Source organism: Myodes glareolus, chromosome 4 (genome assembly GCF_982192425.1).
Source record: "Myodes glareolus chromosome 4, mMyoGla1.1, whole genome shotgun sequence".
Classification (NCBI taxonomy): domain Eukaryota; kingdom Metazoa; phylum Chordata; class Mammalia; order Rodentia; family Cricetidae; genus Myodes; species Myodes glareolus.
In genome coordinates this window covers 22,024,196-22,051,051 of record NC_142029.1, presented here as the reverse complement: position 1 = coordinate 22,051,051, position 26,856 = coordinate 22,024,196, and the positions used below count along the sequence as shown (strand labels likewise).

At 44.4% G+C, this 26,856-nt stretch overlaps 1 protein-coding gene across 6 annotated transcripts in view; it reads left to right on the top strand.

The window, feature by feature from the left end:
* The window catches only part of Map2k5 (mitogen-activated protein kinase kinase 5), a 230,621-nt gene that overhangs the window by 135,807 nt on the left and 67,958 nt on the right, over nucleotides 1-26,856 (top strand). For 4 of the 6 annotated variants that reach the window (XM_085689209.2, XM_048423691.3, XM_048423690.3 and 1 more), the window contains one exon: nucleotides 16,962-16,991. The exons of the other annotated variants lie outside the window; for them this stretch is intronic. In XM_085689209.2, the coding sequence (XP_085545335.2) occupies nucleotides 16,962-16,991 (30 nt within the window). The remainder of the gene's footprint in view (nucleotides 1-16,961; nucleotides 16,992-26,856) is intronic. 6 annotated transcript variants of the gene reach the window in all.

Sequence of the window (26,856 nt, the reverse complement as noted above, 5' to 3'; positions counted from 1 at the left end):
TGTGTGGGTTTTGTGGGCTCACTTTGTAGTGGAGGGAGAAACCCCACGTGAACTTAAGTTCTTCTGTTAGGACACGCCAGGAGTTGGTGTGAGAATGCAGAGAGTAAAGGAGTGGACAGATGTGAGACCAGCAAGACTGAGAATCCTGGGCTGTGAAGAGCTGGCGGTGGGGGTGGGGGGTGGGGAGGGTGGTGTCCCTCCTACTCCAGAAGACTTGTTTGCCACTTTTAAAAAGCTCACGCCAGCCCCATGGCTGGGTGATGATTAGACTTGTTCACCTGGTGCTGTCGTCAGTACTTCAGGGCTGAACTTGAGGATGAAAATGGCCTGGCATGCAAAAACAAGGGCTTTATTTTCACCAAGTCTGAAGGGTTTTGCCTAATCCTGAGGGTGGGGATTCCGGAAACACTGGAGCAGCATCTTAATTCCACAAACTGTGCAGTACTTACCTCATCTCGCAGACAGTGACTGAGGAAGAGTCTACTCCCTTGGTTTTTCCCTAATTAATTATTGTTCATATTATACCGTTTGAATCACAACATAACCCTCTAAACAGGAAGTAAACAGCCCTGTGTTCATAGGATGGCTTTTCTAGAGACGAAAGTCAATATGCTCCCTCCTCTCACCTTGTGTGCCCCTGCACAAAGCATGCATATTAAAAGGGAACCAGGGGTCTGGCATGGTGGAACCCATCTGGAACCCCAGTATTTCAGAGGTGGAGGAGGAGGATCTTGAGTTTGAGGCTAGCCTGAGGTATATAGCAAGACCTCATCTCTAAAAAACGCACAGGGACTGGTGGGATGGCCCAGTGGGTAAGGACTCTTGCTCTGCCAACCTGATGGTCTTTGGAACCTACTTAAAAGTGCGATGGTCACAGAGTGCTCCTCTGGCCTCAGTGTGTACACTCAGTGTGGCCCACATGTGCACACACACACACACACACACACACACACACACACACACACGGGAAGTGGGGCTCAAGGCCAACCATGGTAGAATACACCTTTAGTCCCAGCACTGAGGAGGTAGAGGCAGACAGATCTGGTCTAGTCTACGTACTGAGCTTCAGAACAGCCAGGGCACATAGTGTAAATATGTCTCAAGAAATAAAGAAACCATTTAAAATGAAGTAAACAAAACAAACAGAAACTTCCCTTGGAAAGGCAGCAGCCCCACAGGCCTCGGCTCTCGCAGACCTCACTGAGGCTGGGGTGAGTGGCGTGCTGATGGACGTCCCTGCAGGAGTCAGACGCAAGTCCGTCTCCAGTGCATACTTGCTCTTTTCACTTTGTCCCCCGCTCTTTCCGCCTTTGTTTGCAGCTTCCCCCCCAGTCTCCTGAGTCTGAGGCGCAGAGCAGGCTGGCTCGACACGCTTGGTTAATTGGTGTGTCATCCAGTCCTGCGAGGCCCCTCTCCAGCACGAGCGCTGCTTTATTGAAGTGCTTTGAATGATGTGTTAAATGATGAAAGCAAGGAGCAAGACTTAGAAAAATGTCTCCAGATAGGTGGAGAACATACTCAGAGAGCCACACAAGGTCATTGTCATCAAAGTAACACCGCTGTCTAAGGATTTCTATGGGCTCCATTGTTTTGACAGAGTTTTTCTTAAGGCTTTTTTTTTCCTTTGTAATACTACGGATGGCATTCCACAGGGTGTATGTTCTACCTGAACTGTGCCCCTAGCCCTTTCTCAAAGTTTAGAATTACCTTTACCAAAATAAATCCATGTACTATGACACTCTCCTGTCATGTGAATGCTATTTTCCTTCGTCTGCCCAAGATATCATTTGAATATGTGACCTTCATGATGTGACTCTGATCTCGGCAGCTGAGAGGACGGCCCTCTCCTCTGGCTTGTCACATAAACATTTCCTGTTCGTAGTTGAGTAATTTATACAGACTTCCAATCTGACTCTCTTATGACCTACACTATCCAGCACCCTGGTGGGCACTCAAGAATCTTTTTGGCTCAGTATCTCCAACTTTTATAGTAGTTTTAAAGTAGTTCCTGAAAACGAAGGCCAGGGTTTGCTTCTGATGACGCCCTTGCTGTCAGTGCCCATTCGTGTTTGTGGAGTATCACTTGTCACCATGCATGAAGAAATGGTTTCTATTTGTCAAAGCAGCAGACCCAGATTCAAATCCCACCTCAGCCATAGCTTCTAAAATGTTCACAACTAGGTCAAAAAAAAAAAAAATCAGCCACTTTGACTAAAGATGAGTTTCCATTCACCTCAAGCTGTACTGAAAATAGCCACAAATGAAGGCGTGGTACCACAAAGACACAAGAGGGAGGTCGGTGTCAGTACCACAGCCACAGCTCTCATCTGAAGGGAATAAACAATAGTTGATTCTGGACCATTTCATGGGACCATGGTCCCAGAACACAGGTCCACGTTATCCCAAATTTCTTATTCCAACATGGAAGCAGTATCGTGAGGCTTTCTGGTTTTACAGAACAAAGAAAGTCATGAATCAGGGCAAGTCTAACTTACATCAGTGGCACATCAGAGAGACAGTTACAGAGGAGAGGGGAAGCTTCCTTATAGGCCAAGGTGCTGTCTGACAGTGTCCTTAGCTTTCAGGTTGGTGGAAGCTAGCGGCCTGCTGAGTTAACAGAGTCTGTCAGTCACAGGATGTTCAGACACAGCAGTGGCCAGAGAACGGCTGTTCGCGAGGACTAGAACTGGGCCTCTGGACATGCGGCCTTCCAATCTCCCTCTCCACAGTGCTGCCTTTCCAGTCAGTCTCTGGAGACACAGCCTCGTTCACAACAGCCACCGTCAGATTGTGGATGTGAGGGAGCGGGGTCTGGTGAAAAACAACGCACGGCAGAGCAAAGGCCTCCATCAGCAGCAGGGCACGCAAAGGCAGCGGCCTTGCTGGAGTAGAGCAGGGTTCCCAGTATCTGGAGCTGGGAGTAAAGATGGGGCCTAGAGAAATGTCTCATAGGTTTGTTTTTCCCTCTCTTTTGTGAGTTAAACCAAGACCTTGCATCTATTAAACAAGTGCAGAGCCCCAGCCCACAGAGTCTGTTTGAGAGGCAGGAAAGCCATAGACCATATACATAGACCATATACATCCCAACTCAGCATATGGCCCTCCCCAGGCCCAACGCGAGACCGAGAGGTTCTAGGAAAATAGATGGCATCTGGGAACATAGAAACCTAGTCCTGTAACCAAGAAGAGATTCTGAATACTGCATAACCCCGCATTGTTCCGAGGTCAGCAGTGGCTAAGACCACAGGCAGGAGATTGGCAGGGACTTTCTCCAGGGAACTCTGGCCTGCAGTCTAATGGATCCACGGGTTGGGTGTTTCCTAAGAGCCACCCAAGCCGATGAAGCTCACAGGAAGCTCTGAGCCAGCTGACATTGTCCACACAGGAGCGGTTTTCACTCCGTAGCCCAAGTTGACTGGTACTTGCTGTGTAGACCAGGCTGGCCTTGAACTTGTGGCTAGCCTCCTCTTCTGCATCTTGAGTTGCTAGGATTACTGAGAAAGACTTTTAGAGTGAGAACAGAGGTCTAAAATAACTGAGAACAAGCAATGTGAGGGCCTAAAACCTGTGCTGTGAAATTGAATAAACAATAAAACATGCCTTCAGGAACGAGACACAGTGCTGTGCTCCAGAGACAACGCGCTGCTGTAGCAAGAGAACTTGCAGAGAAAAGCAAAACAAACGGAGGAAGGAAAGTGAGAAAACCAGGTGAACAAGCGCAATGTGAGAAACAAAAGAGGAACTCATCAGAGAACGTGTCCAGAGAGAGCCGTGTGTTTGGGAGTGCCTTCCTCCTGGCAGCTCAAATAGGAAAATAACAAAACGCTAATCTCATTTCTAAATGGCATTTGTCCTCATGATGTGAATTTTTATAATACACATAACTGTCTTTTGCAAGCAGTCAGACGTGGTGTATGCCTTTAATCTCAGCACTCAAGAGGCAGAAGCAGACAGATCTCTGTGAGTTCAAGGCCAGCATGGTTTACATAGTAAGTGTCAGGACAGCCAGAGCTACAAAAAGAAAAGTAAAAAGGAGAGAGACAAAGAGAAGGAGTGGGGAGGGAGAGGGGAAAGAGAGAACTATCAAACACTTTACTGGGTGCCTGGAATACAGCCCCTTTCCATATTACACTTACAAGGTAACAAGTAGACAGGTTCTTGAAAGCAAGATTAGAGCATGATATTCTGGACTATCTTGTGAATATTTAACGTTAACAACCCCATAAAGTCACAGCTGAGTGTAGTGGCGCACGCCTTTAGTCCCAGCACAGAGGTGGATCTCTGTGAGTTTGAGGCCAGTCTGATCTACAGAGGAGTTCCAGGACAGCCAGGGCTACACAGAGAAACTCTGTCTCCAAAAAAAAAAGTTTAAAAAGAAAGCTGTTCGGACAGGTAAGATGGCACACACCTATCATTCCAGCATGCAGGAGCATGAGGCAAGGGTATCACCTGCTTGGGCCACCTCAAGGTCCTGTCTTCAAGACAGGAGAAGGAAAAGGAGATGGGGATGGGGAGATAAACTCTTTGTACTAGCTTCCTGTGTGTGCCTTGTTCTACAGGTAACACAAACTACAGAGCTAGAGTTACCTAATCTAGACTTAAGCCTTCCACCTCCTGCCAAAACCACAAAGCAAACCCCAGACAGGGACTGACTGCTGTCCCAGGTGGGCATCCAGCTGAGGCTTTGGCTCCTGGCGTAGCCCCTTGTAATTTGTAAAACTGGTCTGAGGGGCACCAGAAGGCTCTAGCGCCCCGTGGCAGCTGCTGTCAGCTAGTCTAGATCAGAAGAAAACCTGACATTCGGAACATCTGATTTGCTCAGCTACAGATGTTCCTCCGTTTTATTTTTTTCAAAGTTTATTAAATTATAAAAGTTTCCATTTCCGCCCCTCCTCCCAACACCCTCCCACTCCCTCCACTCCCTCTCCTCCTCCCTCTCCATCCTTAAGAGCAGTCAGGATTTCCTGCCCTGTGGGAAGTTCAAGTTCCTCCCCCCTCCCTCCAGGTTCAGGAAGGTGAGTATCCAAACAGACTGGATTCCTCCGTTTTAAATTTACTATTGTTTTGCTTTTTGAGACAGGATCTTACTCTAGATACCTGACTAGCCCGGGACTTGCTATGCAAGCCATGCTGACTTCAAACTTGCCACAGTCCTCCTGCCTCCGTGTTCCCGCACAACCATCCTCTCTCTCTCTCTTTCTCTCTCTCTCTCTCTCTTTCTCTCTCTCTCTCTCTCTCTCTCTCTCTCACACACACACACACACACAGTAGCGCTGGGATAACAGGCCTGTACTACTGTGCCTGGCTTGCTTTCTCCTTTTTAACAATGTGAGCAGAAGTTGAACTTTCTTCTGCAGTGAGTTTTGTTTGCCCTTGCAGCTATGAGGTGGCAACCCCATTTATGAGAGTACACACATCTCAGAACATTTTCAGGAAGCTTGCATGGGCAAGTTGGAAGGGTATGGCCCTGGAGCCCGTCTGGGCCTTCTGCCTTCTGCTGGCTCTTGTGGAGGAAAAGAGCATTTAACTGTTTCTGCCAGCCATTCCCCACTCTTCCTCATCTTTCAGTAGTGATACCTTAACTTGATGTTTTAGACTTTGGGACTTTTTGATCTGCTGTTTTGTGTAACTTGCTGGAGTGGGGGAAGCTGTTGAAGTGCCTTTAGAGGGTGATGGATCAACTGGTCCCGTCCTTTGCAAGGTTTGTGAAAGGATTCTTCTGTCTCAGATTGCCACGCCTAAATGTGCATTTTCCAGGATCATCAGTGACTACATGAATGTAGAACTGGCAGACAGAGCTATTGGCTCCCCTGGATGCAGCTGGCTTTGTGCTCGGTGCATTCAGCAGCCATAGACTAACAAACCTGTGCAGGGCAGATGCATGCAGTCCCAGATAAGCGCTTTATCATCCTGATATAGTTCAGGCTGATTGAAAGACTTTTTTTCCAGCAGTACACTCCTATGTCACCTCAAGTACAGACACAGACACACCAGATTTTGAGTTTAAAGAAACAGAATCAACAGTCTTGATATAAACAATAAAGAAATAAGACAGTACTGACATCTGACAGTTCACTGCAAGAGTTGTTGGTGGAGAAGAAGCAAGTGTTGATTTGCGTCCATTGAGGCAAACCTTCCCAAGCTAAAAACAAAACCAAAACAAATCAAAAAAAAAGTTCCACAGTATTCTTTTCAATGTACTTTATTTTGTTTGTTTTTTTGTTTTGGGTTTGGGTCTGGTTTTTCAAGACAAGGTTTTCCTGTATATTCCTGGCTGTCCTGGGACTCACTTTGAAGATCAGGCTGATTGCAAACTCTTCAAACTGCCTCTGTCTCCTGAGTGCTGGGATTAAAGGTGTGTGCCACCCATGCCTGGCTCAGTGTACTTTCCTAATAGGTGGATCCCAATAATCTTTCCACTCAATGATGGAATCATCCCTAATGACGTTTAAATAGGAGTTGAACAGCCACTTGTCCCAGAGAAAGCCTTCACAGAAGGGGACAGTATGAGCGCAGATCAAATGTCGTCGTTTTTGTGCATTTCATCGCTCTGCTACCATGTGGCCGGCCCAGTGACCATCACTGGTCCCTACTGTGAGCAAAACTACAAAATGCCTGCTTTCGTGGAGCCCCCAGTTTAAAGAAGGATGCCTGGATTGTACTGTCTCAGACAGACATCCCCGGGGTGATATGAGGAGGTGCCATGAGATTACTTCCTGTGTAGGGATCTGAGTGGATCTGAGGAAACCAGTCTCCGGTGGCTTGTGTCCCACGAGACACTGCTGCAGCTCAGCTTAGAGATGCCCCGTGCCAAGTCCTCTCCCCCAAGCCAGTGACCTAGGGATAACTTTAAAAAGCCTGTCTTCATCCTGCAGCCCATCTTACCATACTTCAGCTCTGAACTTGATGGTAACGTTCACGTGTCTACCACATCCATTTAGGAAATTCTTTCAGGCCCCTTATCTTTTACTTAGAAATTAGAGTACTGTTGCTTTTTAACTAAGGAAAGACTATAGAACTCAGTGACTCGTCCCACTAGACCAAAAAAGCCACTCCAGAGGTGGCATGCACCCACCACCACACACCTCATATATCGTGCCCCTCCGTGGGACTGAGGCTGTCGGATATGAAGCCTGGTGCTCTTGTTCCTCTAGAGCTGTTGGCATCCCTCTGCTCAGCGGCATCCTGATTGGAAGGGTGACGGCACAGCTCTTTACTTGTCCAGATAACGTAACTGAGCCTTTGCTATCTGTCACCCTACGTAAGCTTCTGCCTGGAGTAATGGGAAGTGGCAGAAATTAGTGATTTGTGCTTTCAAACGTGGTTCTACTTTCTGTGTCAGACCTCCATTTTGTAAGTGAAGAAGCTAAGCTCCAGAAAAATGGAAGGACTTTTCCAGAAGGTTAAATGACTGTACCTGGCTGCATAGAGCAGCCAATTTCTGCCTCACAGATGAGATTTGCTCCTTTTGTCCAGGTATAGTCAGTGAGCAGGACATTTATGTAAAGGCCATGGCAAGCTGGCTGTGCTTCCTGTCAAGACTGTTTCCCAGGATCACTATACAATGCCTTCATAGCGGGTCTGCCTCACAGAACTTTGCAAGGTGCCTGTTCTCGCCCAGATACCAAGGCCTAGTTCAATTTATGCATGGGTTAACCTGGTCTCCGATATGTCTGAGGTAGTAGGCAGTGGGTGGGTAAGAGTTCAGTGTGCTGCCCTGTATTGGCACTGGGAGTCCAGAGTCTACCCCTGGGAGCTCCTGGCTGGACAGCTGCCCTGATGAGAGGGAAGGCTGTCGCCAAAGTCTGGGAGAGCCTTGCATTCCTCCATTGCTGCTTAATAAAGCCACTCCAAATTAGTCCTTAAAATAGCATTTATTGCTCAGAATCCCATGAGTCAGAAGTTCTAGCAGGGTTCAGCCATGCCTTTCTTTCAGCAGGAAGGGCTCCGGGGGCTTGCATTGGGGTAGTGCTTAAGATAAGTAGGGGATCCACCCTGCTTCACCAGCGTGTGCGGCACCCGGGTGGAGGGCAGGGCGGCTGGGGCATAGCTATTCTGGCGTTCCTTACGTGGGCACTCTCCTCCTTTGCCACATCATGGCAAGCTTAGACTTCCTGGTTCGTAATATTGTAAGCTGGTGGAAACTGCGGGTCTGTTGAGCTCCAACCTCAGGAATGACAGAACATGAATTCTGCCGTGTGTTGCTGAAACAGCTTAGGGTACTGCTAAGGAAGCACCGAGGTCACACTGTAAAAGCGCCCTGGTTAGGGGGTTGTGGACATCTCTCTCTGGAAACAGTGCACTGCCGGCGACTTTCTGGAGGAAGTGGTGTTGAGTGAAGGTTTTCTGAATGGGGCAGAGGGCGTTCCGCTGGGGCAGCCGCTCGCACCTCCCATTTCCACTCCCTCGACCTTGAACTACAAGTGTGGGTTCATTTGAGCTCAGTAGGGTAAACCCCAGCCCTGATGTTGTCTCTAATCTCCTCAACTGCACGACCTCAGGGCGCAGTTTAGTGTTTGAGTCCACAGAGGCTGACCCCTAAGAGACGTGGCGTGGTTGAAGCTGCTATTGTCTGAGGCCAGCATTACACATCACCCGAAAGGAAGTCACTTCTCAGTCCTTATAAGGCTTCCAGTGATTGGAATTAAACATGGGAGATGGCTTCCCATTTCTGAGTCTTTAATAAGAAATAATCCAGGGTAGGGAGATGGCTCAGTGGTTAAGAGAAAAGGCTGCTCTTCCAGAGGTCCTGATTTCAATTCCCAGCACCCACATGGTGGCTCACAACCATCTCATAACTGTCATGAGATCCCATGCCCTCTTTCTGTAATGCAGATGTACATGTGGACAAGAACATATATACATAAAATAAATAAATCTTTAAAAAAGAAATAATCCATGTGAATTAATTATAATGTTTATATATGTGCAATTGGTAGTTGCTGATCATTCTAAGTAGTGATGTGTTAGGTAAGAGGGCTCTGTCTATTATGACATCGGGTCCTGATGCTGAAGAGCATGTATTGTGGTCATTTTGGCTTGTTAGCTAGAAGCAACCTAAACATGCCCTTCTAGGCTGACCAGACAAGGTGTCTCCATCCCAGCTTAGCATAAACACCTAATACCTGTCCTTGGCCCTAATGGTATTTCTGATGTCATGGAGAACGTAAAATACTCCTGGCTTAGTGTTTGCCTGTACACAGAGCTAAAATCCACAAGGTGTTAAAGTCATGGGGAGATGATGAATACTGACCATTACCAAGTAGGTTGTTATAAAATTCCCGAGGAAAAAGTATGGGCCAGGAATTGTATGGATTTATCTGCACAGGTATGGCCAGAGGCTTCTGAAACAGGTGTCCCACAGAGGAGGAAGAGCAAGAGAATGTGTGGGAGCCATATCCTGAAGGGCAGGCAGGTTCCATTTGTCATCTGTCGCACAGGCTAAGGTGCAGATAGGAACCACCCTTTCTCCTGCAGTTAGGGCTGTGCAGGCTTTTGAATAATAATGATTTTTCTATTACAAACATAAACGGTTGCTTTCATCCATCCTAACTCAACTTTACATCTTTCTAATTCAAAATCTCACTCTAATGCACGGACTGCCATCAAAGAGGACCTTTTTTGCAGTTGTTTTTAAGTGACTTTTAGAGATTTTGTTATATGCCCAGATGTTTTAATTAGTATTTCTGCGAGCAGAGCTACTGATGGAAATCAACCTAGAACAATTAGGATGTCTACAAGGCCACAAAAGTGGGTTGTTTTAAATAGTGAGACTTTTCTTTCCCATCTTTTTTCACTCACTTTAACAATTAGCACCTTCTTATTTACTGTGGCCTAGTTGAAATTAATATATTACCTTTAAACACAGTATTTAGCCCAAAAGTTGTTCAGCCAGGTCTTGGTTTAATGTAGTATAGGTAGACAGATAGATAGGCTTGCGCATACACACACTCATACATACATATTCACATACAAAAAATGATGCAAATAAAATAGCAGTATAGGAGAAGGATTATGTTTCAGGCCAACAGGGTTAAGAAGTCCAAGCAACCTTTAAAGATTCAAAACAATAGCATTCAGCATGGAGTCTACTTTTTATCATCCTTGCTGGCCCTTCAGGATGAAGAAAAGACACTGTCCAGCTCTGGCTGTAGTTTGCTAGCAGGAGAATTAGGAGGAAAGGTACTGACGCCTCAGGGGTGGGTCATGAATTAGTAATTGCTATGTGGCGGATGAGCCCGTCAAAAGAGTTGAAAATGAGGAAGTTGCCTCGCAGAGCGCTATCAATCACTCAGTGACCATAACTTCCAGTAATTAGTGTATTTTATGGGCCTTTGCTTCAGTGGCTCGAAAGCACATATGCTGCAGTCACAGCTAAACTTTGCCGGAGTAATATTCCAGGATGATTTATCCTCCTGCTGCACTGGGATATAACCCTATATTAGGTGAAGATTGTGAACTAAGCTGCAATAAAGTGTAAGTTTAGGTACAGTTTGCCCGGGTTGAGACCTCAATGTATCATGCTTTTGAGTGTTCACGGTCAGGCCACAGCAAGCAATCACTTCTAACAGTGGAAACAAATAAAGCAATTAAAGCACCAGCATTAGGATATTGTGTTTGTGAATTACTGTTGCCCTCTCCCCACTTAAGCATCCACTGTAATAAGCCCATTTCTAATTAGAAAAACAGCAACGCTGTATTAGAATCATTTATTTGTAATGCTGTCTTTCCTCCATGATTACTGGTAATCTGGGGTAGAACGCAAGACCTTCTGAGTGATAGAGAAGTGCTTGATTTATCCTTTTGTGCTACTGCGCTTGGGCTCCTTAAGTTACAATAAATCTACTCGGGGTCTGCGGAGTCTGGCGAAGATGGGGATTTCCTTTAGAAATGCTGGCACGTGCTAAGGAGCAAGCCTGGTGGGAACCTCCCAGTTAGGCTCTTTCTACACAAAGAGGGAAAAATGTTATTTACCAGCTCTCGGGGGCACTTGGCTCTCTTCGTGCAGGCATAATGAGTTATTTGCTGAGGTTCACCCAGTGCACCGGAAGTCTCCAGGGCCTTTGCAGACAGGGTTCCCTGCCATTGCCAAAACATCTGTAGAGCCCAGCGTTCTAATAATTTAACAAGCTTTGCCACCAACTTACAGTATGACCTTGGGCAAATTAATTAAGCTTCTGGTGCCTCCATTGGGCCATAATTCTGTTTGTGTTAAAGAAATCCTTGGAGTTTGTAGGAAAGCATTATGTCAAGATAAGTATAAATTGAATAAGGAAAGAGACAGCCTCAGCTCGACCGTATTCTCTGCAGACGAGATACCTCTGTCTGGCTTCCAATGATCCGCTCTTGAGCTCTGCTGAGGTCGATGCCAGTGAGAAGCTAATCGCGCCAAGCATAGATGAGAAGGTAGTGGCACCTTCATTACATTTCTTATCCCGTCTTTAATTTCCAATGCATTATCACATCATATGAGTTAAACAATAATAGGAAAACAAACTAATTGTCCTTAATTAAAGTGAATTAGGTTTTGATTTCAATATATTTGATGTAGTGGGAACGGAGGCTACGGAGGGTCCCAGAGGTTATTAGGGCAGATTTCTGTGGGGCCTGATGGTGTCAGTAATAACCCTCTTCCTCGTGGTTCTAGACACGAACAGATATGTCATTTCATCCGTCTCTGTTACTCGCGCTTATGCCCCTCCACAGGGGTCGCAGATTCCACAAGTTAGCAGCTAATGGCGTTATACATTAAAAATTGAAGCTTCCCTCACTCCAAGGCCTTGCAAGGCTTTGTTCTTAAGCCCTAGACACTTTGGAGTGCAGCTGCAAACTATAGGCAGAAGATTAAATTAATTTGTAACTCCTTTTTTTTTTTTTGGTCCTGCGTTGCTAAATCCTCCCCATTTAATTGAAACCCTACTTCACGATGCTTTGTGTTTCTGCGTTCTTTGTTGTCAGTTTAACCTCCGAAGCTCTTTAACACTGGCAAATTGCTGTTATATCCTTTGGATTGTCTTGAAACCATTCCGTCAGCGGACAGTGAAATTGATACATGGGAAGAAAAGTCAAATCGTAGGGTAGATTTTAAAGTGTTTAATATTTATCACGGGTCTTCTCCAACATAGTTTGAGGTGATTTAAGCTCTTTCTTCAGGCCTGAGCAAATTGGTCTTGGGATGAAACCTCACCTGGGGAATTTTATGTCATTCAGTAGTGAAGTCCATTTTTTTTTAAGTTTCTCTGTGTCTGAATGCACCAAGTAGCTGTCGCGTTTCTATGAAATGGAGGCTTAACTGCATCATACAATCTAAATGCAAAATCCTTAGATGGAAGTTTAATTGTGTAAAATGCACACAAGGTAATTAAGAGCAAATTTTAAAACATTTCGGACTATAAAGTCTCCCTTCAGCTATATTGGAAACACTTATTTTCAATTTGCAGTTATGCTGAGAAACATAGGATATGTCTAAATTGAGAATTTAAAAAAAAACAAAACCGAGTGCTTTTTAGTGCAAGTGTAAACGTAAACCTTGACCCATTGCATTGCTGATGGCCTGAGTAGGGGACCTGTTCTGGGTCTGCCCTCCACTCCTGGCTGCAGCGCTTTTTCTTTCTTCCTAGTTCCGTGGTGGTTGTTAGTTTTCTGTCTTGTTGTTACTTCGTAAATATTGTCTCCCATAACTTTCTGTTAAAATACAAAAGGGCAAAAGGGTTCTCCCCGCTTCCCTTTCTCTCTGTGTCACACACACACACACACACACACACACACACAAAGAGGCCCAAATATATTTATTGTTTATGCTTTAAAACCCAGTGTGCTTCAGTGCTGCTACCTCAAGAACAATTGGTAGGTTATGGCTGGCCAAATCAAAGATCAATAGATGATTCTGAGGACTGTTTCGAGGTTCACAGTTAAATGTTAGTGGTTCCTGTTCCTTCAGGGCGTTCCCAACTTATGACCCCGGCCACAGCTCCTTTTTCTGCCCTTTCGGCAAGAAGCGTTCTGTAACCCCTGTTGAGCAGTTTGTTGGCTCTCAAAGTTTGGAATTAAAATGCATTTGTTTATTTAACATTAAAAAGACTCCTTTCCCTGCCCCCTGCCCGCCTCCTCCCCAGCCACCACACAGTAAACCTGTGTCAGGTCCTGTGCAAAGTCGGCCATTCTCCTCTTGGGAATAAAAGGACAAGAAAGTCTGTGGATGGATTGCTTGCATGTCTTCATTTTTCAGTACACTTTTAAAAAAACAAAACACTGGACTTAAGCTGCCTGTATTTAAATGCTTCCCTTGTAAAGATGACAGCGAGTGGTGATTCCTATTGGCTAAGCCCTAATCTGTTTGCTTTGTTGCAATCTTTCTTTTCCTTCCCCTTTACTTTAACTGTTAACCTATTTATAAATCTAAATCTACACACAGAGGTCATTGGTTGGCTGAACTTAAACCATTTTACTCAGTAAATTTAATTAAGAAAATACAGTGCAACTCATAAGCAAATGAGTTTTTCCCTAGTTTTAAACCAAACCACCCTCTTGAGTGCTGATTGCCTTGCCCGACCCCTGGTGATACAGAAACAGGCAAAATTAAAAAGGACATTAAAGCTTCATTAAATCTGAAACACATTTAGTACAGTGACATATCTGCAGGCCATTTCAGAGAAGATTACATACTCTCTTTTGTAAGTTTCCTAATTTATAATACCTTGACAATAAAAACTGGGGAAATGCAAGTTGATTAATAGGCCAGTAGGCTAAGAGACACCGGCCAGCCAGGCCCAGCCATCAGAATGTTCACAACATATGTACTCCCTCCCCGTAGGATTCAGTATTTATTCTGACTTTCATGGGGAAGTTCTTCGTGCAGCCTTGTCTGCTCAGAGTGTGCTTTCTACTTTCGCCTAATAGCTTGGCAAAGGGGTTCTGGGTCCTACCCTGTGTTTCCTTCCACGTTTGTCAGAAGACCGGTGGTGGAGAGTGAACAGCTCTAGGGCTACATTAGACTGAAGGATGAGGACATGCGTGGAAGGCAGAGTCCTCTGAAGGGGTCTTCAAACAACTGCCTTCAATGTAGCCCAGTCACACTCCGCCCGAGTTCACTAGTGTAGAGCTGGGACTTAAGCCTGCTGCCATAGCAGCCCAGTGATGACACTCCATAAAAGAGGAAGTGACCATCCTTCTGTGTCATGTCAATCTAAAAATTCACACCTGTAAGATGTCAGGTAGGACTGAGGTCTCAATGGATAGAGGTCAGGGAAACACAAAACAAAGTTAAACCCAAGAACGCTGCTTGCCCCAGGTCAGCCACTGCTGTTTGTTCCTAAGCAGACTGAGCCAAGGGGCCACCACCAACCCATGACACCAAGTCCTCTCTGATCTCCTGCATAGCGGTGTCTTCAATGAATGACACCAGCCATCTTTGCTTCCCTATTCTAGGTATGACAGAGGGGTCGGGTGCATGCATGCACACGCTGCTGTCGCTAGATCCCAGCTGTAGGCCGGTGGTGACTGGCAAGTCAGAGGCCTTGTGTAAGATGAGATTCAGTTCTCACATTATCTGCTCTTGTTTCTTAAGCCTTCCTATTTGGTTTGTCTGTGCTTGTTTTGGGGGCAGACCTCACGATGTGGCCCAGGCTGATGCTGAGGTCAGGATCCTACTGCCGTAGCTGTCGGGATAACAGACAAACACCACCACACCTGTCTCATTTCTTGATTCTTTAAACTGCAAGAATCAAGAACATTGGCACTGTGGTCTGTTAGCTCTAGCCCTTGATAGTATGTGTGGTAGGCAAGTTGCTTCTGCCAGTCAATCATGTGGGCAGAAATCTTCCATGGTCCCCAGTGATGTGTCAACATGTACCCACATGGATAGTGACATATCTCTGGAAGATGTATTATACCAGTTATCAGGCTCTTGGCCATTTTAGATGAGAGATCCTTCTTCTGTTGTTTCTTTACCCCGGATGAAATGCATACTCCTCAGATCAGTGTGATAAAGGTGACAGCTTCTGGTCACTCCTCACTGCCTGTTGGGTCAGAGTGGTACACCCACCGCAGCAGATCCCAGTGCCTCCAGAGTCAGTGTGCACACTCCCCTTGACAGTCTCACGCTGTATTTTTTCAGAGCTAAGACAAACCTCCAGCTGTGTTATTCGAGAGAAGAGTGGGGTGGTTTAACAGCATCTATACAGCAGCCCTAGTCACACAAAACCCTGGACCAATTAAAGTGAACATCCGTCCTCTTTCCTGTGCCTTTGTTTTGTATGTTTTCTCATTTGTATGTGAAAAGATTAAGGAAATACATCAAAGGAAATAACAATACCTTAAATTTATATCTTGAAAATTTATATACTTTATATATATATATATATAAGCTATGAGTAGAAGGTGGCACTTAATTAGATATTCCAACATACAGCACACACATGTGCACACACAAATATCCAAATGAGTGCTGGTCTTTTCAAAGGAATCCACCATTCAGTCACGTTACTCCTCGCTATTACATTGCTGTTCAAACTGCCTTTAGACTTTAGAAAACCTCAACACCTCAATCTATCCTTAGTAAGTGATCTTTGTAGGTATTCAGGGTTTGAATCTACATGGGTCATTCAGGCACCAGGCTACACGGAAGTCACATGATCACCAAGCTAGGGGCCATATTTCTAAATCCAAGCTTCAGTTCTCATAAAGTGAGGAAAGTGTGCTTTTGTTTCATGAAATGACTTTAAACACCATTGTAAAGGAGGAGTTTCAGAAGTGTTTGAGCAGCCTCAGTGTCTTTGAAACAAGTGTGCAGCTATTCAGGTCTCAGAAGACAGCGCAGTGTGTTGGGAGAAGCACTGGATTAAAAGCGGGCTTGGCGGACAGCCCCTCGATTTCTCTTGACTAACCGCGTAAGAAACCCTTGAGGGATTCTGTCGAGTTCGTATCTGCTCTGTATGTCGTGTACTCAGGTGCCTTATTGCTTCTTTGATGTTACACTTCTGCTTTGTGGAAAGTTATAGATGTATGTGGAGAACGGAAAGCGGGCTACACTGGGAAGCTGTACGTTCCCACCATTGTTTCCTTTAAATAGGTTATGGTAAGCCGGGTGCCATGGTGCACACCTTGAATCCCAGCACTTGGGAGGTAGAAGCAAGTGGATCTGTAAGTCAGAACAGGACTATGTACAAAGACTCTGTCTAGATAGATAGATAAATAGATAGATAGATAGATAGATAGATAGATAGATAGATAGATAGATAGATAGATAGATAGATGTAAACAGTTGTGGTATATTTGTTCAGTCTGATCTTATTACATTATGTCAAACCTATACTTGTCTGAGTCACTTAGTTTTTACATGTGAGTTAACGAAAGTTGCTAGCCCAGAAACAAAGAGCAGTGTACAAATCTAAACAGGCCTGGGGCAGGGGGGGAATCATTCTCCCAGGTTCAGATTGAGGCCTCCTCCTTCACAACCTGCCATGGCCAGTTCCATACCAGCAGGGCCTCTAACTGGTAGGAAAGTGTGAAGCAGTAAGGGGGTGAGAAAAATAGCCCAGGCTTCAGTTTCATATGACAGCCCACACACTGTTGCAGCTGTACTCTGGAACCAGCTAGATTCCATCTTACAGAAGGAAAGACCACAGACTTGTACATCTCTGTCTCGAGGAAACTGCCACACACATGCGTGTGAATAATGCCCCCAGAGTTGAAAATGCACCTAAGAGAAAGTATGTGGGATAATGCTCGGTTATTAAAATTAGGATTTTTTTTATCAGAGATAAAATATTGTCCATTAAACAGGTCCATTCTAAATACAGCTTATAATGTAATTACAGCAATGATTTAGTTCATGCATTAGTGATGTAGATGTTTTTTTTTAATTTGGTAGATGCAATTCTGAAATGTAGTCCTTGTCTGTCTTAAGGAGATCTACCCTGCATGCAAATCTATAACTAGACAAATATTATTTCCTTTCCCAGCTTGCTCTTGGGAGGTTTCCATATCCTCAGGTAAGATTGTTCATTACTGCCATTTGCCACTGTGACATCCATTCCTATGTATGAAGGTACAGGAAGCGATTGTGAACATTTGAGCCACATACAAATAAATCTGTCCTGTAAAAATGAAAAGTAGTATCTTAAAGGAATCATTAGAAGTCTTTGTTGGTTTTTTATTTAAAAAAACAAAAACAAAAACAAAACTCTAGACTTTTTTCCCTTGTTAGAGGTTTGCTGAGACCACCGTGCTCCTCTTTGTATGACATTTGAGGTGTCCCTCCACCCAGCTCCATGTGCTCACGTCGAGGTTGGAGGAAGGGCCCACCCTTTTTTCATACCTTTTATGAGCATTTTGGATTCAATTAAAATTATTTGAGTTAAAAGATGAGAACAAAAGGTGAAAATCTCTACCGTGGGTCATTGCTTTTCTTGTGCGTGTGACTTTGACCACGTCACACCCTTTCGATTCTGATCCTTCCTAGTCACAAATAGTTTGTTATCAAGTATTGAAAATCCTAAATTTTTATATTTCTTCACAGTTTTTACTAGAGAGGGATGCTAAGCAGTTAAAACACAAAGCTATTTTGTGGCTGGAAAATGACCCCCTGCTGTTGGGGGGCAGTAAGCGAAGCATCCGGAGGGATGAAGAGTAAGCGGCTGACGGGTCTCTTCTGGTTGATGTGTACTGTTTTTCTGGCATCTTGGTCTGAACAGGCCAAAGTGCCTGGAGGCATGTCTGATTTAAAGGTGGTGTTGGTCTCTGCTCTTTAAGCATCTATTAACTTGCTATTATTATGCAAATAAGTGTTGTATTACACATACTAATTTATGCATGGTTAGATTATGCAGATGCATCACAAACATGGTTATTGAATAATAGGAGGGGGCGCCTTCTCCCTAACCATCTTTAGAAGCGGTTCTCAACATATTCTCCCAGTACCCATGTGCACTTAAAGAGCCTTCACTCACTGAAATGTCTTTTTTGAAGCCCTTTTCCTTCACAGTTAGAAGTCGTCAGGTAAGGAGAAGAGAAATCACCCACGATGTTAGGTCCAGAAGTGTTAGTCTCGCCTTTCAAATTGGAAAGTCTCCTTGCTTAAGCAGAGTCTTTTTCCTTTAAAGAGAAAACCCAGAATGCAGCCCCTTGGCGCACGCTAGCATGGAATGAGATTTTGACATGTACAGCCATGCCGCTCAGCCCTATAGGTAGTCCATCAGATTAAAATCAATTGTCAAGATTTATAGTCATTTGAATATTTATCTTGTTAAGCCTCTTAAGTCTGTCGGTAATTTTTAAACTATTCAGTGTTTGACTAATGCATGTAATCCTGTAAAACTGTAAAAATGAACATGAGACTCTTCATGACCTAACTCTTAAACTAGTCCTGATAGAACGCTTACAAGCCATCTGATAAAGACTGAGAGCCAGCAACATTGGCTTGCCATGCAAACCCGATGACCTGAGTCTGATCCCTGGGACCCCAAGTGAGTGATAGAGAAAACTGACTCCCACAAGTGACCTCTGACCTCCACACATGTGTCTCCCCATAATAAATAAAATATTTTTTTAAATTTCAAAAATTGAAAGTGTAGCCAGATCCTTAAGGTTCCTAACATGAAGAGAAAGTAAGCAGTGCCATTGAGTGAGTGTGAAGTCTATGGTGTGGTTGTCATTGTGTGTGACCTTGAGCCCTTGAAAGTCACAGTCAGATAAGGAACAGACAGGTGTTGCTTCATTGAGTGACTCTGTACTTGATCAGCTAAGTGGAAGTTGGAAAATTCTAATAAGCTAATCTTCCTAATTAGCAATATCCTTTATGCCAAGGAATGTATAGGAAGGGGGTTATTCCTTAAAATGTGGTAGAACGCTATCACCAAAATGATGTTTTTATTTCGAATAAAAGCAGCCATGATGCCACCAGGTCCTTCCCCAGATCTTTCATTAGAAGTTCAGATGATCCACTACTGAAAAGCAATAATGACTTACAGCGTGATTCACATTTATCTTACAGGCTTTGTGTTCTTGATGAAAGGTTGGGGAAGATCCATTACAAATGCCTTCCAGGGGCTGGGGAGATGCTCAGCATTCAAGAGCACTCGCTACTCTTCTAGAGGACCAGGGTTTGGGTCCTAACACCTATGTTGGGCAGCTGAGAACTGCCTGTAACTCCAGCTACAGGGGATCCTGCTGTCTTCTGGCCTCTGCAGGCACCTTCTTGCATGTGATACACATAAACTCACACAGACACACACACGGGTGTGAAAGCCAATCAGTCAGTTTCTCCCCTGCTCCTTTCTTCTTCCCTCACATGGAACAGGTAAAGGAAAATGTATGTTTCTGAGGTGCTGCAAAGCTTGGCTCATGAGAGCACACCTTACTCTGTCCCACGCTGCCACAGCTGTACTCCTGTATGTTGCGAGGCAGCCTTCCTGGGGAACATAAGCAGTCACCATTACTGACTGCTGAACTGTGACTGATTTGGTAACGTTAACTCTCAAGTGGAGTGGGTAGGAGTGAGTCAGATTCTGGAGTTGAAAATGATTGTGAGTATCATCAAATCAAACCACACCATATTATCTGAAAAGCGGATGGCCCTGCCTTTGACTGTCTGGAGTGACCAGAAGCTTTACCCAGCAGTCCTCTGTCCAGCACACTGAAGACTATGGTATCCTGAGTATGGTCCTTGAACACTCGGGTTGTGTCCTTTTGAATCCCTCCATATCTGGGCTGGGGTTAGTTCCAGATAATTTCTTTTCTGAACCTAAAGTCAAATCAAGGCACCAGAATGGTACTCCCTTCATTAGAGGCCAGTTGAGAACCCAGAGGTGAATCAGAACTTGCATCAAAAGAATTGGCTCTATCTTTCTATCTTTATAAGTTTGAGACTGTGTCTTCCTCATCTTTGGTGTTTGCCTTCTCTTTCTGATTTAAGAGGTATGCTCCTCAAATGAAATGATGGATATAAAGCCACTTTCAAAACACAAAGAGGCCCTGGTGCCACCATTTGCTTCTTAGCAGCCCTCAACCCCTCTGGAGCAGGGCAAAGCTGGAAGGAGCAGCAAGCTTCCAGACTTCCTTCTTCCGGCCCAGCGCCAGTGCAGCTGACATCTTCAGCAGTCCTCTTCCACCTGGTGACAGGGTCTGTCAGGTGGGGGTGCGGGTGAGGGAGGAGGGCTTGGACATGATGGAGTCCGTGAAAAGGCTGGGTTTCTGCAGGATCATCTTTCTGTGTAAATGTCATTGTTTTGTGTAGTTGGGTATTTGGTGTTTGGAAACTCTTCCACCGTTTCCTTAGACCCTGCAGTAGCACAGGCTCACGGGGATGCGGTCTGGATTCTAAGAGAGGCTAGAGGCCTCCGTTACAGCAGCTTTCGTTACTGCTACAGTTACCAGGGAAACAGTAGTAGGTTGGAGATGTGATCCAGTTGGTGGAATGCTGGCTTAACCTGCCCTAGCGTCTGGCAGGGGGAGGCAGGATGCTGAGGCATCTATTCAAGAACATCATTGGCTGTGTGGAAAAGTTTGAGGCCAGCTGGGATACATGAAACTGTCTCATACAAAAAACAGTGGAACGGTGGCTTGAAGTCACCCAGCACCTTTCCTACCCAGATGTCCTGAGCCCTTTCTGAGGTCGCAGGCCCTACATCCCACCACAGGGAACTGTTACTATTTCTAGCCATCCAGTGAACAGGCCACACACCTCATCTTAAGAAGGAGTGGGGGTAGTAAGGTCTAGGACTTGGAGGCATTTAAATTCAGTGACTGTCTGTTTCATGTCACCGCAGCTTGGTGACTGTTCTTAACTCTCACCCCGCCTCCCCGGTCCCAGACTGTTCACCAAGCCCTCCTCTCGTCCAGCTTCCCTGCCAGAGGGTACAGGGAGAATGAGCATCGTGGGCTGTGCTGATACAGATGACAAGGCTGATCCCTAGAGCCCTTTTGCTTTTCTTGTTATGTGTTTAGTAGAGTGACAGGGGTGTGCAGATGGCCTCAGAGCCCTCACCAAACCCAGTGCCTGAAATTCTAGGTGCCTGTGGAGCATGTTCCATAATGAGATAGCGAGTATTTGCTTTTTGCAGCCCCTTACAAAGCTAATTCCATTGAGGAATTCAGCTCTGGTGATCTGGAAAGATCTGCGGGTCTAGACGACAAGGGCTGGAGCACTTCTCGTCAGTTGGTCATGTAGACCCAAAGTCAGTTGGCTTAAAAAACATGACAGTAGGCAGTGGTTTGTTTAATGACATCATAATTTGGAAGAAATGGAAATGATTGCCCACCAAGCATTGTCATCCTTCATTCAAACTTTCCGGCAAGGCCCTGCATTTGGACAATGGTAAATCCATTAGGGAGATTTCTCAGGGGCCAGCTCCACTAGGGCACCAGGGGACTTGGTAGGCAGGATGCCTCAGGAAAGTGAAGCTAACACAGATACAAATGTGTTTAAAGCACTTTTGCATATATAAAAATATTGTTCTTGTTTTGGCTACAATTCTTGATCTTGGTTAATAAATTACATCAAAATGACCCCGAGTTAAAAAGGGGGGGTGGGGAGGATCTGAGCAAATAGTGCCCCCGGTATGTAAAGCTTTGAATGTTTTCACACCCCATTAATTTATTACTTCTCTTTCTTCATCTTTAAATTTCATTTTTTTTTCAAAAATTCCGACTCCCCGCTGCTGCAGTGATTTCCATCTTGTTGTTAATTTCCCCTGCTCCATATGGAGCTCCAGACATTTCACCTGGAGGCTGTACTAGATTTTGCTGTAGTGATCCTACTTCCGGAGGCCAAAACTGTCATTTAGGGTTCCTGGTGCATCTGTCGGCGCCAGGCTTTTCACTGGCATGGGAGAGTGTGAATAACAAATTGGATGCACCTGAGATTCGGATGATTAGTGTGCGCTGCGAATCTCTGAGACTTGTAAGCTGCTCACGCTGGGGGAGGGGCGCAGGGCCTGAGCTGAGGGTGGGTGGGTCTGTGCCCACACCTTGCATTTGGGGCTTGGCAAGCGGCGTGCAGACTTTGTCGGCAGCCCTGGTGCAGAGATAGTAACATATATTTCATCGTGCCTTGTCATTGATTAGAAAAGAGCCTTTAATTTCATTTCACCCCATGTTGTGATTAATTTGCATTCTTTGTCAGAAGTTAATGGAGTTTTTTATGGTTCACTCTGAAATCCTTGAAGACATCAGACTTGATCTGATGTTTATACAACCGCCAGCGGAATTTTTTCCCGTGATTGATGGCAAGCTTGATGTTATTCCAAACGGCTTTTTAAGCTGTTTTTAAGAATTATTTGAATAAAATGCAAGCAAGATATTGTTGTAACGATCAAGATTATCTGTTAAAAATCTGTTTCAAATAAAGGAGATGATAAGTAGAAAAAGGGATCAAAAAGAGAAAAGGATAGTGAATTGAAGCATTATTTATAAGAAATATGTAAGAATGGCATCAGACAAATTATTGCAATAAAGAGATCACTTTTATTGGAAAATTTTTATTGTCATCTGACCAAATAGAATAAGTAAGTCTAAGTTTAAAAAGAACATCTAAATTTAGGGATTATGAGCCTCATTGTCAACTGGCCAGTTCTCGTGTATTCTACCAGCTTTGGCCACAAGTATGCTCATAGAGATCCGCTGCTCTGAACTGGAGGAGACAGGGCCGTCACAGCCGTTAGCTGGCCAACGTAATAACGTATTGCTAGTCCCCATCCAAGAGGAATTCTTCAACCCCAGTATGAGTTGCACATTAAGTAGATTATAGGCAGTCTTTAGTGAAAGAAGGCATTCCTAAGTGTATCACCACTGGCCTTCCCACAGGCAGTACAGAAATGGAAATACTCCATGGTACAGCCAAGATGCCCAGCTTCTCATGGGTAGGAGCCATGTCTGTTCATGCCATGCACAACGTGTCAAGGTACAAGAGGCGCTGTTGGTGGCATTTGGGTCCAAGCCCCTTGCTGCTAACCTAGGAAATGTTTTGCACATGCTTTTAGACTAACAGGGTCATTTGTTTGATTTGGGAACCTCGTCTTGCTTCAGCAGATTCTGGCTTCTCTGTGAATTCTGCTCATGAGACCCACTCATAGGTCAAAGGCTGCTTATAGGGGTGCTTACATTTCAAATGGATTATTTTATTTGCCGTACCCTTATTGGGTGGTTTTAATTGAAGATACTGCCTTCTGATCCTTGTATTAATGTGATCTAAGGTCCTTTTTATTATATGTAATCCATATTATTGACTAATTTGTCCAGTTTTCATATCAGTGGAAGCAGCTTGTTAAGGAGAAAATATTTTAACTTGTTTTAGAATTCTGCTGTTTGAATGTTTTGGGTCTTTTTCTTTCTTCTCCCTGTCAACTGACAGACCGGCTTTTTAATATTTCACTTGTTTTATATTAGTAAATGTCTCCTTGGGCGGGGTTTTGCTGTAGAATAGAGTGGAGAGCCATTGTTCTTAGCTGTTTAAAACTCTTCAAATGCTAATGTCAGAATACTAGAGGAGTTTTCGTGTGGGTTTTTTGAGACTGGGTCTTCCTGTGTGGCCCTGGCAGACCTAGGACTCACCATGTAGCAAACTGGCCTCAAGCTCCTGCTCGTCTTTTTCTTCAGCCTCCCAAGTGGTGGAATTAAGGCCCGCATCACCATGCCCAGCTAAAATACTAGAGTGTTTTTTACATTTGTGTGTGTACGTTTTAAAAGCCTTTCACTGGCATATTGTTACTAGTGGCAGCATTGACCATTTAATGTTGTTTTAATTAAATTTAAGCCATAGATATTATTATCTCATTTATGCACCCTGCCTCTTAACTGTGATCATACCTAAAACTGCAAATACCTAAAAAGTTTGACTTCTTTAAACAAATGTTTTTGGAATCATCCTTAGACAAACTTTTTAAAGTTCATAGCATCAAGGATTTAAGTAAACTGTTGTTTTGAGTTAAGTCTCTTACAAAAAAAAAAAAAGCATTGGGTAGTCCCCAAAATTATCAGTGTTCCCCTTTAACTTATAAAAGCTAGCTATGTGCAATTTGTTATGTAAACAGATTTCTGCCAGCATTTATTTTTATTCATTATCCTCACTAATTAAGATGTAGTTACTTAAAATCTATGAATATTCCCAGCCATAGAGTCAGACAGATGCTCCTAAAATGCGGAGGTCAACCTGCAGTGATGGGAGATGTCCATTTGTACACTTAGCTTCTACTGGGATTTTTTAAATTGCCAAAGCCAAGTTCTCCTCAAAGTTTCCACCCCAGACATATCCAGAAATATCACTTTATCTCCTTCTCCCCTAAAGATAGGAGGTGAGTTCCTAGTCTGCCTTTAAAACAGAGACATGGGGCTACCCCACTCTGCTCATTGCGTAAAGTGCTTACTGAGCAGACATGAAAACCTGAATCCGGTCCCCAAAACACAGATCAAAGAACAGGTATAGTGTTAAAATCCCAGCACTGGGGAAGCAGAGGCAGGCAGATCCCTGAGTTTCACTGGTCAACCAGCATGGCCTACCTGGCAGGCTCCAGGCCAGCAAGGCAGGGAAGATGGGGCTGGTGAAGTGGCTGTTCTTACAAAGGACTGAGTCCAATTCTCAACACCTTCATGGTGGCTCACACTCATCTGTAACTCCAGATTTGAGGAATCTAATGCCCTCTTCTGACCTCCATGGGCACCAGGCATGCATGTGACGTGTGTGTGTGTGTGTGTGTGTGTGTCTGTCTCTCTGTCTGTCTGTCTGTCTGTCTGTGTAGGTGTGTGTGTGTACAGGCAAAACTCATACACATAAAATAAAAATAAAATAAATATTTTTTAAATGTAATTAAGTCAGAGAGAGAGAAGAAGAAGAAAGGAGTTTGGATCCTAAGTAATAACTCTGGAGATTGTCCATTGGCTTACACACATGTGCACATGAACCTTCATAATGAACATACACATACACACACACACACACATAGCACAGATGGAAGAGAAATTGTCACCAGAGTCTAGAAAATCTAGAAAGGTGGTGTTTTCCCATCACAGTTACTGCTGTAGTTGGGGTAGGTTGCTTGGCCAGCCAGATGACAGATGACTATTTAAAAAATAATGGATGGATGGATGGATGGATGTGCCAGCTCCAGGTTGGTCCAGTTCTATAACACCATCTAAACTATCTATGATAGTTCAGTCAGATAGTTATCCATCACTGAACATCTACCCAGGGCCCGACACTTTGCAGAACTGCAGCAGAGAAAGTCCAGTTCCAACAAGAAGAAAAGTACAGAGCAAATGATGGCTTCTATAGAAGAAGCCTCCAGGGGCAGAGGTGCTGGTCTCAGAAAGGGGCGGGGTAAGCTTACTTTAAGAAACCAAGACAGGACTAGAAATATGGCTCAATTAAAGCTCATCCTTCTCCTGCAAAGGACCAGAGTTCAGTTCCCAACACCCACATTTGATAGTTCACGATTGCCTGTGTTTGCTCACATTCCAGCTCCAAAGAATCCAAAGCCTCTGGCCTCTGCAGTAGGTAAAAAGTAAGTAAATCATTTAGTCTGGAAAGATGACTCTGTGGTTAAACGTGTGCACTGCACTTGCAGAGGACCTAAGTTTGGATCCCAGAATCCACGTCAGGCAGCTCCCAACCACCTGTAATTCCAGCTCTACTGGGACCCCGTACGGCTAGTCTCTTCAGGCACATGCACATCATTTTTATTTGTTTTTTATTTATTATTTATTTTTTTAAACAAAAGTCTCTCTGTGTGGCCCTGGCTGGCCTGGAACTCACAATATTGGCCAGACTGGGTTTGAACTCAGAGAGCTGCCTAACTGCCTCCCAAGTGCTAGGGTTAAAGGCATGCTCCATCAAATGGAGCCTGTATACACATAATTTTTAAAATAAATGAAAATAACATTTATTTAAAAGAAGCCAAGAACGCTTATTAGAGTAGAAGATGCTTGAGCTAGGGTAAGGAGGCTAGAAGGATGGCAAAGGACCACTCCAAGCATTTAGGTCCAAAGGAGGTACATTCACCAAGAGCCACAGGTCTAAACACAGGTTGTGCATAGCCTCCTCCCAGGAGTCTGAAGGGTGTTACTGTGGATGCTATCCTTTCCCCTGTTGAGCAAATCTCCTGGGTGAATTGTAATGCAAGCTTAGGGGAGAAAAAAGGGGAGAGAGGAGCAGGAGGAAGAAGGGGGTCCAAGATGTTGCTAACCCTGCAACAGACAGGATACAGAAGCTGGACTCCAGGATATCATGACTCCATTTGAGCTTGTCTGAGGTTGGAGGATTTGCATTTCCAGATCTCTGGCCTGAGGGTAGTTGCCACAATCTGACCATTTCTTCCCAACTTGTGTGAATTTAACCTGATACATTCCAGGACAGTTTCCAGGCTACAGGGAAGGAATTGTCATGACCAGATGAGTCAAGGCCTAAGAAGGCACTTTGAAAAGCATAAGGTAGTTAACACTACCATGGCAATGGTGATATTATTTATATTTCTAGAAAGTACTTCAGGGATTTGCCTGTGTAGCTCTGAAAATATATGACTGTGTCTCCTGCCAGGTCGGACTGAAATGAATTACTTCTCTGATCCCACCAGAGCCTTCCTGTCCAGTCCTTCTCTTCTGAGTTACAATTTGTCATTCACAGTCATCATCCACAGAATTCTATATAGGATCTACTCATTTTTAGTCCAGTATCTGGGACCATGATTCTGTCACAGTTTTTTAAATAATCAGCCTAGAAATAAGATTGGAATGTAAAGCAATGACCTTGCCATCTTGTCTCCCTCTTAGACGCCAGAGATGTCTGTTCTTACATCTTACATTGGTAGTTGCTACCTTAAGAAATCCTAGTGTTTCAGATACAAGAAAACTTTATCTAGCTATATATTT